General features: G+C 44.0%; 1 protein-coding gene across 8 annotated transcripts in view; it reads right to left on the bottom strand.

Moving 5' to 3' along the window:
* The window catches only part of KIAA1671 (KIAA1671 ortholog), an 84,981-nt gene that overhangs the window by 55,952 nt on the left and 15,406 nt on the right, over nt 1-13,623 (bottom strand). For all 8 annotated transcript variants that reach the window (XR_015946641.1, XM_088655770.1, XM_088655773.1 and 5 more), the window contains 5 exons: nt 10,487-10,602; nt 8,210-9,946; nt 7,030-7,117; nt 2,883-5,930; nt 2,288-2,419 (listed from right to left, as the gene is read on the bottom strand). Coding sequence is in view for 7 of the 8 variants with exons in the window: in XM_088655770.1 (XP_088511896.1) it covers nt 2,288-2,419; nt 2,883-5,930; nt 7,030-7,117; nt 8,210-9,909 (4,968 nt within the window). In the remaining variant the exon portion in view is untranslated. The remainder of the gene's footprint in view (nt 1-2,287; nt 2,420-2,882; nt 5,931-7,029; nt 7,118-8,209; nt 9,947-10,486; nt 10,603-13,623) is intronic.

Below are 13,623 nucleotides of genomic sequence, written 5' to 3'. Positions count from 1 at the left end.
CCAAAGTTAGGGAGCACAACTTCCCCGCTCTTAGTACTCCACTGCTAGCAGCTGCTGAAACAAGCATACAATTTTCTAAACACAGCAATCCTTTCAGTCACCACATGGTGGAGTTGAACACCCAGGCGATCTGCAAAGATTTGATTTAAAGCACACGTTTGAATTTCCTGTTTGCAGGCACAACTCTGAAAAGCTTCCCTCCTCAAGGATAAGCACTTAACCGGCAGTTTACTATTGTCACCAGCCTCCCATAATCCACCAGGCACTCTTTCTGTTCTTTCATCAATGCTGAACAGCAGCAGCACCAAATAACAACAACTTCTACCTCTGCAGTTTGTGCACTAGCACTTCGGAATTCAAAAACCAAACACATAATTCAGAAAGGGAAAGCAATCAACTCTGAGAGGCAGTAGGGATCAAGTTAGTACGTATATCCAGAAGTCTGACTGGACAAATGAGGGCCTGGGCTGAAAGGAATATGAAGCAACACTTGCGTCTCACACAGTGAGATATCATTCCCAGCCACAACATTTAATATGCTTTAGCCCCTTTTCTGGGACAGGCGCCTGTTTCAAATGAGTTCTGCACCATGGTCAGTTTCAATAAGGTAATGGAGAAGGAATGGCATTGATTGCAGACATTCTGGCCATTATTTTCAAATACTTGCCTCTTAATTTCACCTCATGCATCCAATTAGGGAGTTACAACAACTCACAAAACCTTTATTTATTTATTATTAAATTTATATACTGCCCTTCATCCAAAGATCCTAGGGCAGTTCACAACAGAAAAATACAAAATGAAAATACAAAATACATAACAAAGACAAAAACAAACCAATAATCTCACTCCCACAAAAACATTTAAAAAGCTTGTTGTTGTTTAGTCATTTAGTCATGTCCGACTCTTCGTGACCCCATGGACCATAGCATGCCAGGCACTCCTGTCTTCCACTGCCTCCCGCAGTTTGGTCAAACTCAAAAAGCTTTAAAAAGCTACAGAATGTTAATCAGCCCAAGGCCTGGTTGAAGAGAAACGTTTTTGCCTGGTGCCTAAAGGTAGGCAATGAATGAGCCAGGTGAGTCTCCCACAGGCATTCATAGAATCAAATAGTTGGAAGAGACCACAAGGGCCATCCAGTCCAACCCCCTGCCAAGCAGGAAACACCATCAAAGCATTCTTGACAGATGGCTGTCAAGCCTCTGCTTAAAGACCTCCAAAGAAGGAGACTCCACCACACTCCTTGGCAGCAAATTCCACTGTCGAACAGCTCTTGCTGTCAGGAAGTTCTTCCTAATGTTTAGGTGGAATCTTCTTTTTTGTAGTTTAAATCCATTGCTCTGTGTCCGCTTCTCTGGAGCAGCAGAAAACAACCTTTCTCCCTCCTCTATATGGCATCCTTTAATATATTTGAACATGGCTATCATATCATATTCCACAAATGAGGAGCTGCTGCAGTAGCCTTTAAGATTACAGCAGGCTCACTACGGTAAGTCTTGCCTTTGAGTAAAAGACTGTTTCTTAGGTCCAGTATTCCCACTCTCAAGAGGGTTTCTAGATAGTGCCAATTCAAAGTAGCCAGCAGAAAACTTCCGATTGCCTTTTGGTTTTTGGAAGTCTCTTTACTTTTTAGATATTTTCAAACTAAAACCTATTCTGCACTTCTTCTTTTTTTTTGGAAGAGAAAGGTTCAAAATAAATTGCATATTTCACAACGTTTGGGGTGGGGATATTCTCTACATCTATGAATAGGAGGGGAAAGTACCAAGTAAATCTGTCTACCGGATGGCTCAACACTAAAGTATGCTTTTATCAGCAGAGCAAAGAACACCTTGTTTCACTTGCTCATGTCTCCTTTGCTAGCAACTTAGTTGAGCTTGATCCCCTCTTCTAAACTTATGGCATATTCTCCCCCATCCCAACCAATCACGCCGAGTCAACAATAGGGCTGGGCAATATCTGGTTTTCAACATCGTGATATATCACCAGATCACTAAGTAGCCACTTTTAGAGGCAATCCAGTGATCTAAGGGAGACTCTGGCTGCCTCAGAGAAAGGACTGGCGCACTGTAGCTTAGGCAAGTCACTGGCCGATTCTAGACCATGAAACCTTGGTTGAACAAGGCTACAGAAAAGAGCAAGGCAGGGGGGAAAGCACATCTGCACTCATAGCAAAGTGTGTAAACCATTCTGTGGGCAGTGAAGCTCTGAGACCTTCAGCGTACCACATTTATGCAACTAGATCTGCAGGCCTGAAAAAAGATCACAGAAGAAGAAGAGAACCTACCGCTGTCCAGTGGTCAGTCCTTTTGTCTTTGTAGAAACTGTGGCTCCTCCGCTGTAGAGGAAGGTAGGGAGAGTTGTTTCTTGCTCCTGAGCCATCACAGTCCTGCTTGGTCCATTCTTTGTCAATGTCCTTCTAGAGAAAGAAATTTAAGAGTAGAGAACTGAACTCACCAAAATCAAGACCTTGCTTCAATGCCACGAGTCCTTGCAAAGTTTTTACATCTGCCATTGCAGAAGGCGTGGGTTTGTCTGCCCATCTGCACAGTTCATATAGCTGGCCAGTGGTGCACCCAAGGGTCAACTGTATGGGCTGTACTGATGGGGCAGACAAACCTTGTGGGGCAACGTAGATGACATGAGAACAAAAAGACCTAGAATGGTCATTCCCCTCACCCTTTGCTCATTCATCTCAGCCGCCTTCCCCGTCCTAATGCCTTCCAGATGTTGCAGGGCTGCAATTCCCATCACCATGGACCACAGGCCACCCTGGCTGGGGATGATGAGAGTTGGAGTCTAGCAGCATCTGAATGGTTCCAGTGGCAGAAGGCTCCCCTGCAGAATACAAGCTCCACTCAGTGACTGGTTCTGTAATGTACCTTTGTCCTTTCATGGAGGAAAGAGTCCTGTTGAGATGTGCTTTGTTGGTTCAGCTGGCTGTCCACAGATTCTGGTGGGAAGCTTTGACATACTCTGTTTTGGTCTTGTCTTCCTCTTGTTTCTGGCCCAGAGGGTAAACTGTCCCTTGCTCTGGACTGGCGACTCTTTTCAGAGTACGAACGCTTTAAGTCTGGTAGGTCACAGGCCAAACCAGATCTGGCATGACTCCATTTGGCTCTGCTCTTCACTGCAGAACAGTCATTCTCCAGAGAACTTCCACTTGCACCAGCGTGCTTCTTATCAGCCCCACTTGCATCAACACTGGTGCTCCACTTGCCCTCTGAATGGACAGCTGACAGTTGCTTCAGGCTCACATCCTTCCCCAAGGCTCCGTCACTGAGCACCTGTGGGGGATGAAGGACAAAGCTTGTCTCCAGTTCCACATCTGTACTGACAAGACTGGAGACCTGTGAATTGTAATAAGCAAATTTTGCACTTTGGTGCCTTAACACAAGGTCCTCGCCTTGATCATCATCAACAATGAATGTTTTTTTCCTAGTGCTGACTGGATCTGCTGCAGGTGAATACTTTGGCTTTTCTGCAACTGCCCTTGCCCGGCAAGGAGGGCTGAAATTCACATCTCTGGGCTTGGAGGGATTCATCAGCTGCTGGCCACAGTTCCTCAACCGCTCTCTCTTTCTTATGCAGAATTCTGTGGCGTAAATATCCTGCCTAGTGCTTCCTGGAGAATTCCTTTTATGTGCCAATCTCTCCCAAGGAAATGAGCTGCTCTCTTCAGGAAGACCACCCTCTTTCTTGCCCAGAGCCACAGAGTCCTTCTTAGAATCTCCTTCATATTGGGCCATCAGTGCATCAATGTCAAGAACTTTCAACCTGTAATCATCAGAGGCCTGACCTTTGGCTATACTGTAGCTGTGGTTGCTACTCTTCTTTTGCCCTAAATGCTCACTGTCCCACTGAAGAGGTCTGAAAGAGAAGAGAGACTCTGGCCCTGCTAGGTGCAGGGGGTCTACTTCTGTAACCCTCGCCTTAGCATCATCTAGTCGCTTCTCCAGAGCCATCGAGTTCCCATCTCTGGTCTCAGTTAATGTATGTTTATACGTTTCTTTCTTTGGAAGATCTGAGGCACTACCTTCTCCCCCTTCAATAAAATTCTTTTTAAGATGCCTGTCCAGAGAGACATGTGCATCTGTTAATCTTTTACTATATTGGTAATTTGGGGGATAGGATCTTCTGGAAGTGCTAGTATTGGGAGTAAATGAAGCATCTTTGGCTAGTTTGCTTCTGAGGGGATCAACTAGTTTTCCAGAGATATTTGCATTTTCATCAGGGATCTGGTAAGTAACAGCAAAATATGTTGCCTTCAGCTCTGAAGGAGAGAGCTGATTCTTAAGATCATTGTCTGGACTGCTGGGAGAGACCAAGTTCCCGCCCTGTGGCTCTGCTCCATACCTGGGTTTAGGGTTTCTCTTTGCATTCAATTTGTCATGAAGTTGCAAGGAGTCCCGTCTGCTCAGGGCTTTGCCACTCTCCTGAGCCAGCAGCCCAACTTCCTCAAATTGGGCAGCATCATGAGGCAAGGTCTTCCTTCGCCATCTTTCTGAAGCTTTTGGACCAGAAACATGACGGCCACTTCTCCTGACCATCTCTTCTCCACTGAGCTGTTGATTTTGGTGTACTTTGTGCTGCAAAACATTCCGTTCTTCTTGGGCACTGTAGGCCATTGGGCACGTCATTAATCCAAATGCTTTAGATTCTTCTTCCTGCTCATAAGATATTGTAGGGTCTGCCTCTGGGTGCGGACACTTGCTGCTGAGCTTTTGCCACTGGTAATGGGTCATCCCACACAGAGAAGTCTGGCTCTCCTGCTTACTGGTAATAGGTGAAGAAATGTTCTGACCACCATTTGCTCTGGCTTCACAGCCATCTGTCCTGTTTGGACCTGCTTCAAAACGCTCTTGGAAGCATTTCAGCATTTTGGAACTCTCCATCTTACCAGCAAGAACAGCATCACTTTTTCTTTTTTCTGTCCCTGAAGACAGCTTAGAGACTGTGTCATCCGTTTCCCCCAAATCCTTATCTCTATTAGTGAAGTATGAAGCTATCACAGTTTCATGCTGCTGTCCAGTCAGTTTTTTATCCAACTCAGCTCCTTGCTTGTGGGAAACATGTTGGCTTTGGGAGGCACCAACTTCTTTCAGAGCAGTTACCTTTGTTGATATTTCCTCTGCGTCTCTCGCTTTGAAAAGGAAAGAGTCATCTTTCCAGCCATCCCCCTTCATGTCAGAGCTACGGGTCCCAGAAGCATCCACACCACTCCCACCCGTTTTTCTCCTCTCTTTGAAAAATCTTCTGCTGCGTAGGGTTACAGCCTTATCCTCAGGCACAACTGCAATTGCCTCGCTTTGCACCCTTTTGCCAACTGTCTGGAGAATTTCATATCTTGGCTCTATCCTTTGGTACATTAATGAGTCCTCCACATGCTTTGAAGTGGGTTTTTCATACTTGTCTTTTGCAGTGTATCTCTCTGATGCCTGAGGAACTTTGTCTTCATTTGAAATGTTTGCATTTCTTTGTTTTCCAGCATCTGCTGATATATTAGCCTGCCTGGAGGTCATTTTCTTTGGGTTCATTTTAGCCTCCCGAGCTTTTTCTAGCCATGACTCCTTGCCAAATCCTAGCTGCCCCTCAAAAAGCTCATTCATTGCCTGCAATGTAGACTCCGCTTCAAAGTGATCAGCAGCTATGTGGTGCCTCTGGACATTGTGCTCAAACATGGTTGCTCTGACAGTTTTAATGCACACATTTTCTATAGGAGGCTTGGAATGTGTTTTCATGTCATGATCTGTGACCAAACCAGGACTTTCACCCTGCTGAGTGACATTTTGGCTCTCTATGGCAAAACTATCATCTCTCTCAAGGTGCCCATCTCTCTGTGGGATTGTTAAGGGCTGCTGTGGCTTCCAGGGAGTTCCAGCCGAACGGACTTCTCTGGAATCTGTTGCATGCAGGAAACCTGCCTCATCCTGAAACAATATACCATTAGAAAAAGGTATTTTAGAACATTTCTAAATAACATCTTACACATATGCCACTCCTGTAACATTAAAAATAAATAAATCATAAGAACAATCTTGTAACATCCCAGAATTTTATACCAACTCACAAGTTTTGGGCTTTTCTTAAGAAGTTTGTAATATTTTAATAACAACAGGAACAGGATCATTCCTGCAAATGGTTTTTGGACTGTAAAACTATAGCAAAAATTGCATGCAGTAAAATTGGACTCTTTCCCCCAAGTATAACCACTATTCTCCTCTGATTTGGGTGGTGCATCATTTCATCCTGCAGGATTCAAGCCTGAGCCAATTCCTGCTGAGCCCTGCAGGACCAATGGGCAGGATCCATCTAAGTTCCGCTTAGAGTAGACCCACTGAAATTAATGTACTCATGTGGATTAATTTGAATGGGTCTACTCTGAATAGAACTAACATTGAAGACAATCCAGTGCAAGTGGCCTGGCCGACGTTCTACGCGAAGCAAGAGGCTCCTTGCTGTGTTCCTAGACCTCGTAGGAGAGTACATCACCAGCCTATCTGGGACCTCATGAAAATTTACTAAAGCATGGCAAACTTTAATTGACTGAGATTTAAAAGCAAAATGAACATTTTTTAAGATATAAAAATATGCCTTGACACACATTGAGAAACAACAAGTCTAACAGTGAAACTTCTGTCCATATCCAAGTATCATTATGACAAATTGAATGAAATGTTTAGAGAGAGTTAATTGATAGCATAATGATTAAAACAAACTAGCACTCTTCACAGGAGAAAGAAGAGAGGCAGGGAACACTTTCATAAAAGGCTACTGAGCTTACTGAGGCATTTTGCTATCTTATGCTTAGAAACAACCATACACATGAGCCAAACACCCCTAAATTAAAGATTTTTCTTTGCTGCCTAGTTCAGCAAAGGAATTAGCAAGCTAAGCACCTTAAGATTTAGGTCATTCTTAAAATGCATAAGGTCCACTTCTTGATCAGGCATATGCACAAGCAGAGCCTGACACAATGTCAAAACAGGCTTACATTGGGAAGAACCCAAAGCCTGTGTGCTCTCTCACCTCCTCTGGCGTTGGACTAACAGGCTTCATATTTGATTCAGGCTGTCGCTCAGGCTTCGTGTCACCATAAGTCACAGGGTTGGAAAACCTGTTTGCAAAGATTCCACTGAGTTAAAAAGGAATGATCTGGTCTGAGTAACAAATTACTAGCCATTTGCTCCAATACAGGTACATCAGTACATTACAGGGAAACAGCATATTAATTTAGCAAACTTTCAAAAATTCAAAAGCAGATTTTCATAAAGGTCACTGGAAAAATTAAATTAAATAGCAATGCATCCACTCCAAAAAACCCTGACCTGTCTTACTGGCCTGCCATGATGTGTTAATGGATGTAATTCTGCCTGCCCATTGCCCCAGACCTAATGAGGGCCAGCTCTGGATCTAAACAGAGCAGGCACAAGACAATGAGCCACTGGAGACTGGCCCAGCAACCTCCTCCCTCCCTCCCTCCCCGGCACCCTGACACCCCCCACCCCGCACACTCCTCTGCCCACCATGGCAAGCAGTCAGACTGGTGGGGGCATCTTTGTCCTTCCCTTGAGCCACTCCTGACAAAGTGACAACAGGGTGCCTCAGCTTCAGTGTGAGGAAGGAATGGAAGGTGCCATGTGCAGGGCTGCCTGAAAGAGTGCTTGTGCCAAAGCCACTTTTCTGCACTTCCAAATGCAATGAAATTAACCTGTGTTTTAAAGCAGTGGTAGTCCTGGCACTCTCTGAGCAAACCTGGGAGAACCTGTGCCACTGCTGTGAGAGGGCAGGCAAGCAGAAGGGAGCAGCAGCAGGGGAACTGCAGGGAGCAAATGGAGATGGTGTACAATCTGCTACCCCTCCCATTAAAACAGCTGAACACACTGAAAATATTGGACTCATTCACATACATTTGTTAGTTTGATAGAACTATCAATGCTTGGTCCTACCTTACATTATGAATTTTGCCGAATAAAAAGAATCAAGGGTGCTCCTGCTTCTTTAAGGCTGTGCTGAAACCTGCAGGGAATCACAGCCCCCAACCAGAACCCACCATGCTGTCAAAGGGCACCACTGACACTCCTTTCCACACCAGCAACTGCTCCTATCAGTTTGCAAAGCAGTAGGGGAATGAGAATAGGGGAAACGTTCTAAAAAAAAAATTTTATCTGAATTTATGGAGTTTACATCTAATTCTTCCAAAACTTACAGTTTGGTCAAGTCTGCAGAAAGAGGCCGTGAGCGGAATGACTGGCGCAGGTTTCCTGGCTTGGTCTCTGTGTTTTCAGCAGTCAGTTCTTTGATCCTTTGCTGGATGTTCATAATTTTGTTTTCTTTCCCAGGACTTTCTGGGAAGGATTCAGCATCCACTGGAGGTGCGCAGCTTGCAAATGCATCTGGTAAATTCACAGATTTTTTTATACTGCCTTCCCTCAAGCTTTTGTTTTTTGTGTCTGAAACATTTGCAGAGTTTTCACTAAAGGCACAAGTTCCCTTCTGGTTTGGTGCCATCCTCTCTTTGCCAGGCTGCCCTTCACTACAGGGTGGCTCCGTGTTTTTCCCTGAAGTTGCTGCAATATCTGTTTCTCTCCCATTTTCTTCATCTTGGCTTTTAAGTCTCATCTCCCACAGGTATTTTCTGTCCTTTGCAGAGACTTGATTCAAGTCTTTTGGAGTGTTCTGGCCTAGAGACCCATCTTCATTTGAAGAGGGCTTCTGGATTTGAGCAGTAGTTTTAATTTTAATACCCAGGCAGTCGTTAACCTGAGTGGCCCTTTTCAAATGTGACTTGGAAGAATCCCCTCTCTTTGACCCTTCTGCTTCACTCTTGGTCCTCAGTTCAAATGGTCTGCTGCTGCTGCTGCTGCTGCTGCTCTCATTGGTAAGGAGGCTCCTCTCCTTGCTTTCAGGTGGGCAAGATTTCCTTTGAATGGAAAAGTCTCGGGTTTCAAATCTTGCTGTAAGATCCATGGATAGTGGGCGGGGCTTCCTAACCCAGGACTTTTCAGGATTAGGTTTTTCATCAGAAACATCAGATCCACACTGCTTTTGATCCTTTAAGGACTCCAGAAAAATGGCAGACACCGGTCTTTGTTTGGGCCTAGGCTGCTCCTCACTAGCCAAACTAGTGCTGCTCTGCTCCTTTCCAACATTTTTAGGTCTTTCCTCAGTAGCACCTGAAAAGGAGTCTTTCCTTTCGAGAGACCTGTGAGGGTTGCAGGAGACAGGCTTGGACTCTGAGGAAACAGAAAGTTGCCGGTGAATGGCAGCACCTTCAGGTCTTCTGTGGGACATTTCGGATTCTGAGGGAAGCTGCCTCTCCTGCGCCCGTAAAGTGTTGTATGTTTTCTCAGAAGATAACTTCATCCTTGTTTCCTCAGTACTTCTGGTTTCAAAAAGGATTACTGTGTTAGCCTGGGGACTGGCATAAAAGGGCATATTTGCAACTAACTCACTTGTGCTTTTGTTCTCAATTAATTTTTGCTCTACCAAGGGCGGAATGCTTCCACTTAGCATTCCCTTAGCATCTGCCGCATTGTCTTCAACATTTTTGGCAAATGCAAAGGGTTTGCGGGTGACATTGCCAGGTTTGGCTGTGGCGACAGGAGCTTTCACTACTGCAAAAGTGTCCCAAGACTTCTCCCTTGAGAACGGCTTCGGAGTTAATCGTGGCCTTGAAGTAGCTGGAGGCATTGTTGCTGGCCTCATAGAGTTCCCAAATGTGCTCCTTCCTTCTGAAATTTGTGGGGGCACAGAACTTGGATGTTCATTGGGCTTGTTACTTGTATCAGAAAGAGTGCTGGCAAAGGTGTGTTGAAGTGTCACCTCATTCACAAGCTCACTTCGATTGGTCAGGGATGTCAGAACAGAGCTGACTTCAACTTTCGTTGCCATCGCTCTCATTGCCATCCAGGGGAATTACAAAGAACCCGTGAGGAAGAAGATGCTATAAAAAAGCAATAAAATTAGGTGTTACTGCCCCTCAGTTCAACAAGTGGGAGGTGAACAAGAAGACATGGATAAAGAATAGACTGGTGGTGACAGGATTCTAACAATGTTTCTAATATCAAGAGTTTCTTATTTGGGGTCATCTTTGCCAATAAATGTTTTTGTGGGTACCTTTTGCCCACATACCGGTAAATGATTTCCATGTAGAAAATGCAAGTTTCTCAGATTCAGACAATCATTCTCATTTGCAAAGGCACACTTGTAGTTGCACATATTGTCCCAGCCCATCAGCCCTCTTTGTTGTCTATTTCCACTTGATTCCCAATGCACTTTCCACTACAAAAACGTATTTATATCACCATATCTAGAAGGAAGGAAGGAAGGAAGGAAGGAAGGAAGGAAGGAAGGAAGGAAGGAGTGGCATTCGAAATCCAATGGTGCGTCAGAAGTGAACATGTGCTTCCAATGAATTTGTTGTAGTAACATCAAACCCACAAGACACTTTCCAGAACCCCCCTTTCACACAAACCACACCCACCTTAGTCTCCCTGGCCACTGGAAAAAGAGGCAAGCTGAATCTGGAGACATTCTGTAGAGAGTCCTCTCCATGTATCACACGAGGAATGTCTGAAGAGAAAAGTGTTGCTCCTCCTTCTGTGAATGACAACAGGTCTTTTTAAGAAGACAACATTCATAGGCAAAGGAAGATCTCGAGTACATGCAAACGCACATGCTTTACTCAAACTGCTATGTAACCTCTCCACTTGACCTGTCTCGCTCATAGGATGTCTTCTTAGGATACTGACTGACTGCACAACTTTGTAAGGAAAACGGCAGCTGGAACTGCAGAATCAGCAACAAGACCAAGAAGCAAGGAAGGGCGAGGAAGCGACAGAAATCTACAGGCTCTAATAAGGAGGATGAAACCAGATGGCAGAAACGTCTCTTGCTTATGTGAAAGTAATTGGCTAGCTTTTTCTGAATGGTGTTGTTGAAGCCATAACAGTTAAACAGGATTTTGTTTACTTAAATTTTTGTATTAAATTTTTGAATTCTGTATTTGTGTGACAAGCTTCATTGGGAGCCTTTCTGGCTGAAGGCGGTCCAGAAATAAACATTAACAATGACTGTACATCTTAAAGTGTCATTCGTTTGCCACAGGGGCCTGCCTGCCCTCTTGTACTCTGTGAAACACAATGTGTACATTTATGTTGCTAAATATGTATTATTTTCTTTCCTTACTGAACAATAGCGTCACCCAGGTGACCTTTGGCACTTCCAGGAAGGGGTGGGAATGAGCCCTGCCTGAAGCCCTGGAAAGTCAGTACTAAATATAACAGCAAGTCAAAGATCTGGATTTGTAGCAATAGAAAAAGCCGCTCTCCATCACCCTGGGAAGTGGGGTGGGAGTGTGGGTCTACCTAGCTGCTCTATCTCCTGTGCTTCCACAAGCTCCTTGCAGGCTTGGATGGCACTACCTCCTTTCCGGAGCAGCTGGACTGAAGCCCAAGCGGAGGGAGGCAGAGGTGGGAAGAGTCCCCAGCCTCTCCTGCTAAATACTCAGCCAGCAGCCAAGGATCTCACAGCCTGTGATCACACACCCAGGAGAGAAAGAGGGGAGCCGCCGGATTTTGCCTCCCCGTTGCAGCAGTGACCTGTTTGTACTTTGCAAAAGACATTACGAGAGACACTGATCGAGAGACTCTGCTCAAGACATAAGTGAGGCAAATAACTGTGTGTAGTTATTGCTTCTGCAAACCTTGATGATCAACAACAGTACTTAAGGATCTGTGGGTGTTTGGGGTGCTCTTGAGGAACTTTTTCTGTGAGAAAAGGCTTCCTATTATTCGAGTCGTACTATTATGAAAGAAGCTGGCTGAAGTTTGTTATGTCTGGTAAATTGCTAAGAAACTCATGAGCAGCAATATTATCAGATTTTTCTATTAAAACATTTAATCTTACCTATTATAAGAAAAAGTAAAAAGCGATGTTTTTGTATGTATTGGAAGTAGAGATGGGAAGGCCTGGGGGGGGGGTGGAAAAATTGAAAAGAAACCAGTTTTTTCCCCCGTTTTCTTCCAAAGCCGTTTTTTTCCAACAGAAAAAAAACCTGGATTTTTTTCAATTTTCCTGGTTTTTTCCCAAGCCTTCCCATTTCTAGTTGTAATCTGGGGAAACCCAGCCAGATGGGCAGAGAAGAAGAAGAAGAAGAAGAAGAAGAAGAAGAAGAAGAAGAAGAAGAAGAAGAAGAAGAAGAAGAAGAAGAAGAAGAAGAAGAAGAAGAAGAAGAAGAAGAAGAAGAAGAAGAAGAAGAAGAAGAAGACCGTATCGCTCAGTGGGGATAAAAGGAAAAATCCTAGGAATTATTGGCTGGTGAACATCACTTTAAAATTGTCTAGCTGAAAACCAAGTGGCAGGTGGCCCCAATGCTTCCAGTGTTCTTAGTAAAGTATACTGCTAACGAGAAACTGCCTTGAAAATCGATGGACTCCTATTGCAAAAGAAAACTGAAAGCTGTTAAGTTCATCCAAGTTTCTCCATTTCTCTTATCAAGTCACATTTCTTTTAATTGTACTTTAAGACTATTTCAAGAGGACAGGCTGAAAGAACTTTAGCACAGTTAAGGGCTCATTAAATGTTAATAATATGCAGTTATGAATTAACTGGATGTGGGGATCTTCCTTCCATACTTTTTGAATAGATTTCCCAAAATATATAGTAGATAAAGTTAAGTTTTGTGTGTTCCATTCAAACTATGATAACTAGAATATCTCTCTACTATCTCATTTGTAAACCAGTTTACACAATTTACATTAAATAACAAAGTGAGGTTTGGGACCTGAAGAATCTTTTTTGTCATAAAAGATTTTTGCTTTTAATCTTGCTTTCTTTATTGTTCCATATAAATTTCAGGGTAAGTTGTTGCCACTGATGAATTTGCTTGATCCTAATGGGAAAATATTGAAATAAAAATTATTCTAGACTTTTCTGAAGTTGCTCTGCATGTATGACTGCACAGAGATCATGAAAGAGGAGGACACCTTTGCAGACCCACAACATTATTTACTTTAAAAAAATGCTTTCAGTTTTATCTTCTGTACACAACCCTGCACTTAGATCTTTGTTCCTTAATCAGTCAGGGCACAAGTCCCCATGGGAGCATACACGTGAGAACAGGAAGAATGGAATCAGGGCTAGAGAAGGTCTGGCACGCCCTAGGAACTGTGTCCTTTGCCTTCGGCGAAGCAGACAGCCCAGGGGATTGGCAAGAAACCACACAGAACACCTCGCCAAAGATCGCTGGGCAGGAGTGTTCCCAGGCAACCCCAGACTGCTGTTGATTCACTGCCCTGATACTCTTGTCTTACAACCTTGATCTTGAGATTTACAGGCTTATAAAAAGGGCGCTGCAATGTGCGGTGCAAATTTATTCAAAAGGCCATCTGTTTTGTTTTACAAAAGAATTACGTGGTGAACACTTGCTCAGTGAAATCAACAACTTGAAAACATGACCAGCACCCCTGCTCACATGCATCACAGTCAAGCGATCAGAAGTGGGTTTCTGAAAAATAAGTCATGTCAGACTAATCTGATCTCATTTTTTGACAGAATTACAAGCCTGGTAGATGAAGGGAATGCTGTGGATATAGCCTATCTTGATTTCAGCAAGGCCTT

The sequence above is a fragment of the Zootoca vivipara genome, chromosome 12 (assembly GCF_965207765.1).
Source record: "Zootoca vivipara chromosome 12, rZooViv2.hap1.1, whole genome shotgun sequence".
NCBI lineage: Eukaryota > Metazoa > Chordata > Lepidosauria > Squamata > Lacertidae > Zootoca > Zootoca vivipara.
The sequence above is the reverse complement of the archived record's forward strand: the minus strand, read 5'-3'. Positions and strand labels throughout refer to the sequence as shown.